General features: G+C 38.7%; 1 protein-coding gene and 1 long non-coding RNA gene across 3 annotated transcripts in view; one reads left to right on the top strand and one right to left on the bottom strand.

Annotated features, from left to right (window-relative positions):
* LOC134227291 (centrosomal protein of 135 kDa-like) overlaps positions 1 to 13,145 on the top strand; it is a 135,450-nt gene extending 122,305 nt beyond the window's left edge. The window contains exons 12-16 of one of the 2 annotated variants that reach the window (XM_062708664.1): positions 10,838 to 10,912; positions 10,979 to 11,203; positions 11,269 to 11,502; positions 11,745 to 12,242; positions 12,885 to 13,145. In XM_062708664.1, the coding sequence (XP_062564648.1) occupies positions 10,838 to 10,912; positions 10,979 to 11,203; positions 11,269 to 11,502; positions 11,745 to 12,242; positions 12,885 to 13,108 (1,256 nt within the window). In that variant the 3' untranslated portion in view covers positions 13,109 to 13,145. The remainder of the gene's footprint in view (positions 1 to 10,837; positions 10,913 to 10,978; positions 11,204 to 11,268; positions 11,503 to 11,744; positions 12,243 to 12,884) is intronic. The other variant, XM_062708665.1, reaches the window with a different exon arrangement.
* On the bottom strand, positions 13,146 to 14,705 carry LOC134227297 (uncharacterized). Its single transcript, XR_009983647.1, has 3 exons — positions 14,491 to 14,705; positions 13,450 to 13,782; positions 13,146 to 13,385 (listed from the first exon to the last, which is right to left on the bottom strand). It is a non-coding gene; the product is annotated as an uncharacterized LOC134227297 (long non-coding RNA).
* Between the last annotated feature and the right edge of the window lie 94 nt (positions 14,706 to 14,799).

The following is a 14,799-nucleotide window of genomic DNA, read 5'->3' on the forward strand; positions in this document are numbered from 1 at the left end:
TGACGAAAATAGCAGAATATTTACTTTTTACGAGCATAATAGTGTTTTCTCTTGTGATAATATCCATAAATGCATTTACAAATTGAGTCGGCTGCTCAGGTCGGGAAAAGTAGTAGAAGCAAAAGTACTAGTAGTACTGGCGCTGTAGTAAATTAAATTATTTTACCAAATTATGCTTCAACAAGCTTCAACTGACCATAATTTATGCATCATGTTGTAGTGCATGTTTTGTTTTATCACCAACATCAATTTGCCATTTGTAGTACCGGTACATTGGCTGCCAGGGCGAATTAACATAAAGAGCTTTATTTGATCGACCTAAAGGAAAGCAAGGACTTTATATCGCTGATGGGTCGCAGCTGGTTAGACGTTTTCTACAGCAACTGGAGAGACATCTTTTCCAGTTGATTCAAAAGTATAAGATTGCTAATGTCGTCCCTGTTCGCGTGACTAACATCTATGCATACACAGCAAAAAATATATTAATATGCCGCGACGTAACTCTTTGGAATGTACTCGATAATTCTATGTAAAAACAGATTCAACGTATTTTTACACCACATTTGATGCTTATATACACAGCTCAACGTAAAATATGATTGATGAAAAAGTTTTTATGACTGCGTAAAAAACACCACAAAATTACCTTTAAGTTTTTGTAATATATTACATTAGAAAAGCTGCACATCAGATTGGCATGAAAACAAACGTAATATTACAGAAAAAGCGAATTTATTGCGTGTAATCAATGTAGTATTACCGGAACCGAATCACAACTGTCACTGCAGTCGAGTTAAGTTTCCATTTTGTCATTCGGAAGAAAACAATGTGAGCGGCAGCGAAATCGTTTAGAAAACGGAACCATCACACGGACCTCGATCACCTCAAGGACACTCGAAGGACAAACGGCAATTGATCCGGAACAAAGCAATTTCACAGGTAAGATATTCTCAGATGCACGAAAGCTGAAATAAATTTTCTATCTGTTCTTTTCGAACAGTTACTTATGAACATTGATGTTTTCTTTGTTTGCAGGTGAAATAATCTGTGGAATCGTACCTGCATTTCCCGTTCGGCGTACTAGCGGGAGCAAAAGCTACCAGGTAATCGCAGTGCGATGGCGCTCGCCAGTTTCAACCAGCACCAATTCGGGAATCTAACAGGTAAGGTGAAATTTTTGAAACTCATTCATCTGAAACAAATTAGCTATTTATTCTTCTTGTTTTTGTTACAGCTGATCGAATATTCCTGTGGAATGCATGAAGCTTTTTGGCCATGTTAATAATGCTATAAAACAGGAAGCGAAGGAACGAAGCAACATTCGACACAACGACGTAAGTAAGTATGCTAAAGCGCTACAACATTAAATATTGCTGTATAGCTCATTATATTTTAATGAGGAAAAAAAAGTGAAAATGAGCATTAATGAATAAATATAAATATCTAAATTAAACCAACAAATTTAAAAAAATCAAAATAACAATTTAAATTTTTAATTTTCAATTTTTATTTGTTACTAGCAGACCCGACAAACTTCGTTTTGGCTAACATTGATTTAGTCTCTGATTAGTTCATGAGCTATGCAGAAATTTCTGTTGCATTTGTATGGGAGCCCCACTTTCCAAAGGGGAAGGGGTCTCGAACCACCTTAAGAACCTTCCTCAGCCCCAGAAACCTCTGCATACAAATTTCATTCAGTAGTTTTCGAGTCTATAAGGGTTAGACAGAAATTCATATTTATGTATATAATATAGATAGATTTCATTTTTAATATGAAACTTTATTTTTTCAAGTACAACAATTTAAAATTTAGACCTGTGCGCCGATTGAAATTTCATCAGCAGCTGCTTAGTATATCATTTTCAGCCAGCGGCGGCAGCGTGACTCGGCGTGAACTAATATATAGAAATTCTCCGAAATTTCTCCGCAAGGTCGCTCAGTAATTCCTCCGCATGTTCCTCCAGTTATTCCAACGGAAGTTCTTCCAGGAATTCCCGTGGGAGTTTCTCCAGTAATTCATTCGGAGGTTCCGAAAGTTCCTTCTTCTCGAAGTCCTGCCAAAAATTACTCGGAAGTTTCGCGACGAATTGTTTTGAAAGTTCTTCCAGGAATTCCTCAGGAAGTTCCACTCAAAACTCCTCCGGAACTTCTCCCAGGAATTCTTTCGGAAGTTTCTCCAGAAATTGCTCTGCAAGAAATTCCTCTAGAAGGCGTCTGGAAGGTCCGCAAGGAATACTCCTGGAAGTTCCTCCAGGAATTTCTCTGGAAGCTTCGCGAGGAATTCATTTGGAAGTTCCTCCAGAAATTCATCAGAATTGAAAGTTCCTCCAGCTATTTCCTCGGAACCTCCTTCAGCAATTCCTTCGGAAGATCCTACAAAAATTTCTTAGGAAATTCCTCAAAAAAATTATCCAGAAGTTCCTCCAGTAGTTCCTTCGGAAGTTCCTCCAAGAATTGCTTCGAAAGTTCCTCAAGGAATTCCTTCGGAAGTTCCTCTAGGAATTCCTTCGGAAGTTCCTCTAAGAATTCCTTCGAAAATACCTCTAGGAATTCCTTCAGAAGTTTCTCTAGGAGTTCCTTCGGAAGTTCCACTAAGAATACCTTCGGAAGTTCCTCTAAGAGTTCCTCCGGAAGTTCCTTTAGGAATTCCTCCGGAAGTTCCTTCAAGAATTCCTCCGGAAATCCCTCTAGAAAATTCCTTCGGAAGTACCTCCAGGAATTCCTTCGGAAGTTCCTCTAGGAATTCCTCCGGAAGTTCCTCCAGGAACTTCTTCCGAAATACCTCTAGGAATTCCTTCGAAACTTCTTCTAGGAAATTCCTCCGGAAGTTCCTCCGTAAGTTCCTTTGGAAGTCCCTCTAAGAAATCCTTCGGAAGTTCCTTTAGGAATTCCTTCGGAAGTTACTTTAGGAATTCCTTCGGAAGTTTCTCTTGGAATTCCTTGGAAAGTTCCTCTAGGAATTCCTTATGAATTTTGCCAAGAAATTTCTTCGGAAGTTCCTCCATTCATTCCATCCGAAGCTCCTTCAGCAATTCCTTCGGAAGATCCTACAAAAGCTTCTTAGGAAATTCCTTCAAAAATTTCTCTAGAAATTTTTTTTAGCAATTCCTTCGGAAGTTCCTCTAGGAATTCCTTGTGAACTACCTCTAGGAATTCCTCCTGAAGTTCTTCTAGGGATTCCTTCGGAAGTTCCTCCAGCAATTCCTTCGGAAGTTCATTCAGCCATTCCTTTGGAAGTTCCTCTAGGAATTCCTAGGGAAGTTCCTCTAGGAGTTCCTTGGGAAGTTCCTTTAAGAATTCCCTCGGAAGTTTCTCTAGAAATTCCTCCGGAAGTTCCTCTAGAAATTCCTCCGGAAGTTCCTCAAGGAATTCCTTCGGAAGTTCCTTCGGATGTTCCTCTAGGAATTTCTTCGGAAGTTTTAGGAATTTCTAGAGGAGCTTCCGGAGGAATTCTTAGAGGAAAATCCGAAAGAACTCCTAGAGAAAAATCCGGCAGGAATCCTGAATAACTTCCTGGATTAACTTCTGGAAGAATTCCAGGAAAAGATAAACTTCCGGAGGAATTCCTTGAAGATCTTCCAGGGAGAATTTCTAGAGGAACTTCCGGAGGAATTCCTAGAGGAACTTCCGGAGGAATTCCTAGAGGAACTTCCGGAGGAATTCCTAGAGGAACTTCCGGAGGAATTCCTAGAGGAACTTCCGGAGGAATTCCTAGAGGAACTTCCGGAGGAATTCCTAGAGGAACTTCCGGAGGAATTCCTAGAGGAACTTCCGGAGGAATTCCTAGAGGAACTTCCAGAGGAATTCCTAGAGGAACTTCCAGAGGAATTCCTTGAGGAACTTCCGGAGGAATTTCTAGAGGAACTTCCGGAGGAATTCCTAGAGGAACTTCCGGAGGAATTCCTAGAGGAACTTCCGGAGGAATTCCTAGAGGAACTTCCGGAGGAATTCCTAGAGGAACTTCCGGAGGAACTTTCGGAGGAGTTCCTAAAGGAACTTCCGGAGGAATTCCTAGAGGAACTTCCGGAGGAATTCCTGGAGGAACTACCGAAGGAATTCCTAGAGGAACTTCCGAAGGAATTCCTAGAGGAACTTCCGAAGGAATTTCTAGAGGAACTTCCGGAGGAATTCCTAGAGGAACTTCCGAAGGAATTCCTAGAGGAACTTCCGGAGGAACTTCCGGAGGAATTCCTAGAGGAACTTCCGGAAGAATTCCTAGAGGAACTTCCAGAGGAATTCCTAGAGGAACTTCCGGAGGAATTCCTAGAGGAACTTCCGGAGGAATTCCTAGAGGAACTTCCGGAGGAATTCCTAGAGGAACTTCCGGAGGAATTCCTAGAGGAACTTCCGGAGGAATTCCTGGAGGAACTTCCGGAGGAATTCCTAGAGGAACTTCCGGAGGAATTCCTAGAGGAACTTCCGGAGGAATTCCTAGAGGAACTTCCGGAGGAATTCCTAGAGGAACTTCCGGAGGAATTCCTAGAGGAACTTCCGGAGGAATTCCTAGAGGAACTTCCGGAGGAATTCCTAGAGGAACTTCCGGAGGAATTCCTAGAGGAACTTCCGGAGGAACTTCCTGAGGAATTCGTAGAGGAACTTCCAGAGGAATTCCTAGAGGAACTTCCAGAGGAATTCCTAGAGGAACTTCCAGAGGAATTCCTAGAGGAACTTCCGGAGGAATTCCTACAGGAACTTCCGGAGGAATTCCTAGAGGAACTTCCGGAGGAATTTTTAGAGGAGCTTCGAAGGAATTCCTAGAGGAGCTTCCAGAGAATTTCTAGAGGAACTTCCGGAGGAATTCCTAGAAGAGCTTCCGGAGGAATTCCTAGAAGAACTTCGGGAGGAATTCCTAGAGGATCTTCCGGAGGAATTACTGGAGGAAATTCCAGAAGAATCCTTGAAAGAAATGTCAGATGAACTTCCGGTGGAATTCCTGGAGGAACTTCCAGTGGAGTTCCTAGAGAACCTTTCGGAGAAATTCCTAGAGGATCCAGCGGAGTTTCTGGAGGAAATTTCAGAGGAATTTCTGGAGGAAATTTCAGAGGAATTCCCGGTGGAAATTACAGAAGGATCCCTGGAAGAAATTTCAGATGGACTTATACGGAGGAATTCTTCGATGATCTTCCGGAGGAATTACTGGTGGAACTTTCGGAGGAATTTCTGGAGGAACTTCCGGTAGAATTTTTGGATGAACTTCCGGTGGAATTCCTAGAGGAACTGTCGGAGGAATTCTCGGCGATTCTAATGGAGGAATTCTTGGAGCAGGAATTTCTGGAGGAATTCCTGGAGGAACTTCTGGCAGAGCTTACGGAGGAACTCCTGGAAGAACTTACGGGGAGCTCTTGGAAGCATCCAAAGATTTCGGCAGAATGTTGTATATGTAAAATAAACCCACGTCGACCAACGCCGATGTATGAAAATGAATGCAAATAACATGACGTCGCCATGCTGCCGCCGCGCCAAAGCCATGGCGCGCCGAATGAAAATGATCTGTCATGCTATAATGAAATCAGTCGACAATGTCTAATAGTATCTAAAAGTATAAAAATCTGACTAAAAATCGCACACATTAAAATCTTAAACCTAAGGAACAATAAAAACTTTTGAAAGCCTCAAATCTAGAAACTTTTATATTAAAAGCAGTTTGTAAAGCTAACGTGTCTCGAACATCAATAATTTGTTATTATATGTACTTTATGTTCTTGTACAACATTTTTTTAAATAAAATAATGTATTGCATTTCTTCAACGTGTATTTCGAAAGCATGAAAGAAAATTCCCGAACACCCCTAACCCAGCTGCCGAAAGCGAGGTTTCTACGGACTGATTTTTACGTCGATTTGGTTATTACGTCGAAAATATTACGTCGCAAATCGCATTATTTTGAGGAGAAAATTCCAAGTACGTCACTTTTTGTAACACAAAAGTGATGTAATATCACATACGATTTGCGACGGCGATGATGTGCATCAAATCTGATGTGATATTACTCATTTTTTTTACTGTGTATACTGTCCACACATGCAAAATATAAACAAGTAGAGACAGTCGTACATAGGACATTAAATTTGAAAATGCCTAAAAAGTTTATTTTATCATTACTCAAAATTTCGACGATAACAAAACACTGATGAAGTTTTCAAGTAGAAAACGAAATACGTATCTGTTCATTAGGGTGGCTCAAATTTTTTAATGGGCCGCCCTCTTATTCGGTTCTATTTGATTCCCTGATGCTCTGGACCCCGGTGTTGAACTTAGTCTGTAGATTAAAAAAACACCTTAATAAAGATATAAAAAAAAAATGCTCTGGACAAAATTTCAGCCAAATCGGTCAACGTTTGGGTGGTGCTAAACTCGTTGGAAGTTCATATGGAAAAATGTATGCAGAAACATCCAAAAACAATGATTTGCAGTTGGACGACACAATTTGCGATAAAGAACCATGATACTCATTTAGTTCTTGTAGAATTAAATACAGAATCTTATGCTGAAAACCGCGAGAAGATTAGAGTTTATTAGGAAAAGATATTAGCATTTTACTGGAGTGTTGTAGGGGTGAATTTATATCTTTTCAATGTTAAAAGAAACGAAATTTGCTCAAACTCCTCTTCAGAGAAGTGCTAATAACATAGCCAGACAAACTCTAATCTTCTTGCGATTTTTTGCATAACATTCTGTATTAAATTCTCCAAGATCTGAATGACCCTGCCCTTTGGTTCAGAAAGGGTAAGGGCGCGTTCTGCCAACTTGGTCGAGGCAGATTTCAAGTGTGAACAAGTTACTACATGGACGTTCTAAAGTGCCTGAATGAAATGTGTAGCTTGTGAGGAGCCCTTGAAGATGTGATGTTGGATCAGTATCTTGATATTAATCAGAATTTATAATGTAAATTATTATAATTTTTTTAATAACACTACTTTATTCCGTTACGTATTTAGTATACTTGAGTTTTAACTAAAAACACAATGTCAGTTTTGATCACAAATACAATGTCGGTAGTAATTACAAACCTATACTTATCAGTATTTTTACTTGATTCGCTATCCTAATTAAAAACTCCGATATAATAATATTCATAGTCTATCGCGTGTATTCAGAATGTTTTGTTCAAAATTACAAGACCTAATAATGATCCATAATTTACATCCGCTGAACCATTCTGAACGGCCGTATTGAGAATATCACCTATAACATCTTCTCTGCTTAAATAACAGACGCGCGACGCCTGATGCTGGATTATCTGATTTTCCTCAATCTCTGGTACTTGGCTTCCCGGTGGAACTTATATTGAGTATCCTTCGGAAAGAATCTGTGCCCGGGATGGGGGAGTCAATTAAGGCAACATTCGTTTGAACAGTGACTTGTCTTTGTGGGCGGGGACTCGAGCTCGAGTGTCGATTTCGGGAGTCTGGTGGCGCTCTCGCGCGGACCAGCACTGTCAACAGCGAGACCCTCGCGTGCGTGTTGATGGTGTTGGTTTGCATGGGAGAGCTGTTGGATTCGTCGGGTCGTCGTTAGGGTCTTTGTTTGCAGCAGCGTATGGGTAGTTTTGAGACTTTGGTCTTGAAATGATATTTCCAAGCATTTTTCTTACATTATTTCTCCCTCCCCTCGGATAGGTTATCTTACCGCGATGGGTGGGCTTACGCCATTAGCACTGATATGGCAACCAAAGACATATCCTGTCGTGGTGATATCACATGTTCACTTCTTTTTTGTTTAATGCCGCGTCACATATAATCTGGCATTGATGCACTGATTTTACGCATGTGCATGTGATTCAACGGACATCGTATCTTGGAGCCTTGCATGGTGGTGCAGACAGGTAGAGGTCCTTTTCATCAGTAATAATGATCTCTGCTATGCGGCAATACTTTTCAGAGGCGTTCCCTGATGATGATGAGTCGTAGCCACGCTTAAACATAGCTAGGTAAGAATTAACCAGTAGGAAATATCATCAAGACATTCTGCATTTTTTCACGTTTGCTTAACTCTTAAGCGGTACTTACTTATACGCTTGAACTAGGATACTCGCCTGAGAGGAGGTGACCTTCAGCAATAGAGACAATGAACTGACATCAAAACGTAACATAATCTACAATGAGTATAGAATTGAACTGAATAACGTAGGAAACATAGGATAACTAAGACAGACAGAGTAATAATGACACAGTGCGAAACATTCGACATAATTATGACTAGATTAACAGTAGATCCATAGACATAAAGATCTACCAAAAGACTTCCTAACCCTATCAAAAATTCGAAGCTCAAGAAATGTCTGTAGAATTATTACCTGTTGAATTTTATTCGAAGGCGATATCGAAGCTTTTGAAGACCAACAGGCCTATAGCAACAGTATTCGGTGTTGTTAAGTTGAGAATTTTTGATAATTGCTGGACGCACGGTTCTGAAGTGTGGCCTGGTAAATAGATTAAATAGATTCCAAAATAAATTTTAAACGAGTCATATTTATCAAAATCTAGTGCGTTATTAATGTTTCAAAATGCACTTCTATTCGAGTTTTCTCTCTTTGTCATCATATCTACAATAAGACTGACTCTCGCGATAGATTTTAAGCTTATTATTTTTTGAGCTTCATTTGTTTGATGGAAACTGCAAATTTAGAAAAAAAAAATGACTGACTAGTTTTTGTTTGCGTTAACATTGTAGTAGGGATAGTAGTGATAATTCCTGATCTCGATGAAATAGTGAAAAAAATGGTTGTTGATATGAAAATGGTGATGTTGTGTGGTTATGCAAGTGTTAGTGAAAAGGTTAATACACAAGTTGGTATTGGTGATGTAGACATAGTGACAGAAGAAGCCAGGTTAAAGATAGAGTTGATTTGGGATGAGAACATGTTCGCAGTGAGTATGAAGAATGAAATGCAATATTGAGTTGAGGTGCTAGAAGTGGGAATTATTTTATAATTATACTAGAAATAATGTAAAATATTTGGTACATGTCCAATGAAAGCTAGTAGAAGTGTCGGTTCTTATATGATATATAACAGCGCTGTTTTGAAGATCGATTCATTGTGTGTGTGTTCATGACTGTAAATAAGATATTTGTGATGACAGGGACAATAGTAATTATGATAGTGATGGTGGTGAAAACGATAATAAGTGATGCTACCGGGATTATTTTGTAGAAAGCTATTTGAATCAGGCCTTAACAGTGACCATTTGAGCAACGTAGCTTAGAAACGTCTGTTAATGATCAAAAATAGAGGCGCGTAGAAGCAAATTTAATCACCAGATCAACAGGGAATAGACCTAGTGTTAAGTTGGAGTGATGAGTGATAGTTATAATGGTGAAAACGGTGATCATGTTATTGAAGGGGACTATTTAATAAAACTATTTGGATCAGGCCTAAAACAGTGACCATTTGAGCAACGTGGCTTAGGAACGTCTGTTATTGATCTAAAATAGAGGCTCATAGAAGCAAATTTAATTACCGTGGGGAATAACAGGGATGGACCCGGAGTAGAGTTTGAGTCGAGAGACTGCCAACGGGTTACATGAAAAAAAAAAAAAAAAAAAAAAAAAAAAAAAATCTCCAAGATCTGAATGAGTATAGTTCTTCATCGTAAGTTGTGTAGTCTAGCTGCAATTTACTGTTTTTGGATGTTTCTGCATACATTTTTGCATATAAACTTCCAAGGAGTTTAGCACCGCCTAAACGTTGACCGATTTAGCTGAATTTTGTGCAAAGCATAAGGGCATCAAATAGAACCGAATAAGAGGGTGACCCATAAAAAAATTGAAAAAAGTTTTTCCCATACTAATGTGAGCCACCCTATTGTTCATACAAAGTGATTATTGTGGAAGTAAATGTAATAGTGTAGTCTTTTAACTTTGTAACATTTCCCCTAAGACGCTCAGTAACAATTAAGGTTCCCCGAAACACACGCGATGCGACAGTCGCGACGCGATTCTACCGCTTGGTGACAACGATTCTGTCGCCGTTGGTATGGAAGCGCAAATAGAACATTGCCTTCAGCGACCCAATGATAGAATCGCGGCGACTAGTTGTCGCCGTCGTGGCGATGAAATCGCTTAGGTCTGGGGGAGCCTTTAATCAGTCCATTGTCCTTTTTTGATATCTTTATTAGGTTAAAAAACATCAAATTATGTTAGGTGCTCTGTGTGCGATTGATGGAGTGGAGAACACCAAAATTCAATTAAATGAATAGGGACACGGCAGGTATTTCCGTCCATTGTCGTCGAAGAGTCTAAAACCATCTACAGCAACGTCCATTTGCTAGAACTCCACTATAGTCGAACGTTTCACCTGCACATACGATTTGATACGGATGAGTTTGGCAAAAAAGTGTCTCTTTTATTCGTTTTCGAGACTATGACGAAGAGACGAAAATGTCTGTCTTAACCCTATAGCCCTAAACTATTCACCCTCACGAAGCAACTTCGTCGCATGATTATTCAAAACATGGAATGACTTACTCAGTTTTCTTCTTCATAGTCACTCATTTAATTTCATAAATGTGTAAACATTTTTCGCAGGACAAATAGCACGTGCTCTCAAAGGCCGCCTGAAACTACTACATGGCGGCCAAATTTTCAAAAATATTAAGTAGCTTTTTTCTGGTAGATTGTTTTTCTTAGGCGACCATCTGGTGCTTATTTTTTGTTGAAACTAAAAAATAAGCGGAGGAGTAGATTTTTTTAATTAGCTGTACAATAAAGTTCTGTTCGGAATATTGTAAAATCACAAATCAAATAAGTATAGGACGTTACTCACTTCATTCGAGCGATCTCAATTCCCTTTACTCGTAGAATAAGTTTATTTTACTTAATCATTTATTTATTTGTAGCTACAAGGCTTAATTTCAACAAAACAATCAACACTTCTAAGAGAAAAAAGTTCTGGAATATGGATTCAATTGAGAGTAACCCGACTTACATTTTTTTACTAGCATATATTTTGAAATTATATAACACATACATATCCTCAGATTCATCATATATGGTAAATGATTTTAAGAACCTTGAAAATCGACCTTCACAAGCATCTACTCCTTTCAAAGTCCCAAGTTCAAGCGTTGCACCCGAAATTTCAACTGACATTGCAATTCGAAACGATAATTTGACCAATACAGCGGATGTTGACGATCTTCCCGATATTGTTCAAAGTGATAGAAATGGCAAGTTCGATTTGTCTTCACTGAATTCACCTACAGGTAATTTTATAGTTCACATTTATCATTCGTGGATCGTTCTATTTAAAAGTTATTTTCTTATACAGAAAATAAATCTGCTGTGTACTCAGAGTTACCCAGCGTCAAAATTTTACAAACTGATCAAACTGATCACCAGGAGACTAAATACGAAAAATTCAAGAAAGATTTTTTGCAAAAACGAAGCCAGGTAGCATCGGTGCCAAAAATATCTATCGATGATGAGCTTTCACTTAAAGGATTGCCACAAATTTCCAATTACAACGACACTATGAATGGAGATAAGTCAAAAGCCAAAAGAGGTAAGATTTTCGGAAACTCAACCACAAGACGCTTTAAAATGCCAGCCATCTACCGTATGTTGCCCTATTTTTATTAATTTCAAATTAGGTGAATGGCTGGAGGTTACACTCACGAGAGAACATGATAGTTTTAAAGAATGGCAATTTTTCGTCGGTTTCTAAAAACTCATTTTTCCTATTAATCGTTCCCATTTATTACAAAGCTGCACTGTGTTCATTATACTCATACCTACTATCCATAGCCTCGAATGAACAGCAGGATGCTACCGAGAAAATAGCAAAACCAGAACAATCGGCCACCGCCAATGACAAAACGGATGAGTTGAGTTCAACGGTCGTCATTTATAAAACAGCAGCAGGAGAACGGTTGATTCTGGCAGATGACCAACGTAGAAATGGGTCTGATTACGGAACTGCACGGGACACCTCTGGCAATGTAATGGTAATTGACGATTTGCGCCGAGTTAAAACGCCAATTAGGACACCTACCGTGCCGAATAGGAAAACCTCTTCGGATTCGTTTGCTAAGATGGCGAAAAATGGTTCAGGAAAACCCGCCAGTAACGATGGAAGTCCTAGAATCAACAGTATTAAAAAGCGGTGTGAGGAACGAAAGTGGAGAGAAATCTTACAGAATCATCCAAATCCAAGCAGCAAGCAGCAGCACGAGAAGAAAACTTCCAATTCACCTTCATCTCGAACGGGAACGATGACTAACGAGCGGGTAACGACTATAAATTGTAAGTTGAATGACTACGCCGTTGATAGATGGAAGATGATTATTATATCACGTTATGTGGACCTGAGTGTAAAATTTTGCAATTGTTTGGTGCTGTGTAGGCGTTGGAAATTTGAAACAGATTCTCTGTAACATAAGAAAACTATCATATTTTTTTTACTTTTTTACTTTGGAACTATGGTAGCAATCAATCATGGTTTATGTTTGGTTGTTTTTCTTTTTGATAAGTTGATTAGAAAAATTAATTGATGAATTTTCTTATCACCATAGAGCTTATTATTTTTCTTCTTTGTATTACATCCTCTATATGGACAATGCCGCTTCGAAGCATTAGTGTTCATAAAGCTATTCTACAGTTACTACCGGGAGGTTTCAAAGACAAGTTTCTATTTTTTGCATGATATACGATGAGGCTAGCACGATGATACTTTTATACCCAGGAAAGTCGAGCCAATCAAATTGCAAATCACTTCAAAAAAATTAGGAAAAATCGGATTGAAAATTATTATTTTTTAAACCGAACGGGGATCGAACCCAGTCACCCCTCAGCATGGTTTTGCTTTGTAGCCGTGCGTCTAACCGTTGGGCTTAAGATTTATTCAATAGGTATTCGAACTTTTTACTAAGATTTAATCAATTTCAGACGAAATACACGATACCCGGAGAAGACGAAGAAGTGGTGAAGTTTCTAACCCACTTGAAACGAACAATAGTGGCAGAATGTCCCTTCCACAAATATCTACTACATCAGATGAAAGTAAAGTTAACCCAAAGATAGAATGTAATTATGAACCAAAGGCACACAAACTAAACTTCAAAATAACAGTTCCGGGTAAAGCACCGATGAAGAATACCAGCAAAAAATAATTATACATTTATATACATATTGATTATATTTGGAGATAGTTAATATATTATGTAGTAAAATGGTGATTGCTTCGTACTTCGTACTTCGACACTTCGTGTACCATTAACCATCCTGAACTATGGTAGCATAAAGTTCTATATCAAAAATCGGGATCGCCATCGTACTTGTTTCCGCTTTGTATTTGATATCGATGACTATACGATACTCTCCAGGTGGGGCAAACTTGATCAACACATTCTCCGTGTCGATATGGAAGTTTCGAACCATATAATTGCCCTGAAAGTAAGAAAATAATTCAGTTTCTGATAATATACATCGCCAGCAATAATCTCTTGCTTACTGAGTGAAAGGGACAACTGAAGCTCAAGTTTCCATACTTTTCTATCTCTTGGGCTATCAAATATGTTAGTTGATCAAAGGATTGCGATTCGTTAGAGTTGCACAAATCGATACTGGAGTTAAGAATAACGATATGGTCCGCTCCTACTTTGGAGCTAAGATCCATGCGTAGAACTAATCCATCAGAAACGTTTTGGAAAATCAGCGCATCTATATCCAGCAATGTGTTGCCGCGTAACTGGTCTGTTCCGTTATGCAAATGCACGAACACTTTTGCGTAGTCTGCATTGTTCTTAAAATGTACCTCCTGTATGGTGACGAATGATGCGTTGAGCTAAACGAAAAAAAAAGAGATAAAATATCAAAAAAGATCACCAACTTATAGCCTATTTAGATTACGAGCTTTTATGCGTGTTAAAAAATTAAACATACTGTTACAGTTTATAATTGATTAGGTTACTATTTGTAATATAATAAATATATTTTAAATCTGAATAGGCTATTAAACATTTATTGACTTTTTATTTCATTACAAGGCAAACCTGCATGATCAGGCCAGATCTTGCTCGGTTTAATTTATGATATGTCAATCATTTAGTTAATTGCAGCGTCGCACACTGGGGCAGCCCTTGTCGAAACATGAAAAAAGACAACCAACAAAAACACATGTCTTTGGAATAGTATTTGTATGAAAGGGCATAAGTTTTTCTGTCCATTGCCGATTAAAGCGCCTGCCCGACTCTGCCACATTGCATAAACGACATAATATCACGAACGGATGGACCGATTTACAAGAATTTCATACACACATACTCACATACATACACACACATACATCACCTCAATTCGTCGAGCTGAGTCGATTGGTATACATATAACATCCAGGTCTCCTATAACAAATTTGTTTTTGGAGCGAACATATACCCTTTACGTATACTTAGTATACGAGAAGGGCAAAAGAATATGATAATGAAACAAATATTATTTTGAAACAAATCCATTGCGATTCTTTTATCCCACTCGTGACAAAATTGGCACTTACCGTTAACCGATTTGCTCGGCATTCGACCGGCTATTTATGTACCATTCTTTCATTCTAATAATTGGCCAGATAGAGTTATGGGTTCAAAAGAATGGCTACAGAACTTCTCATGCCTCTTTAATTTCTTAATAGCATTTCAATGGCCATTTGTTGAACATTTTTGTTGTAGATCTCAATCCACTGCTCTTGTTTTACATCTTATACATCATTTATCTTCTACCGTACAGTATGCTTTTTTATCAATCTCATCAATGTGGTCATCATCCAATCCCAAGACCCGATCGTTCAACTCGCGCATTCATGTTAAGC

Source organism: Armigeres subalbatus, chromosome 3 (assembly GCF_024139115.2).
Source record: "Armigeres subalbatus isolate Guangzhou_Male chromosome 3, GZ_Asu_2, whole genome shotgun sequence".
Taxonomy (NCBI): Eukaryota; Metazoa; Arthropoda; class Insecta; order Diptera; family Culicidae; genus Armigeres; species Armigeres subalbatus.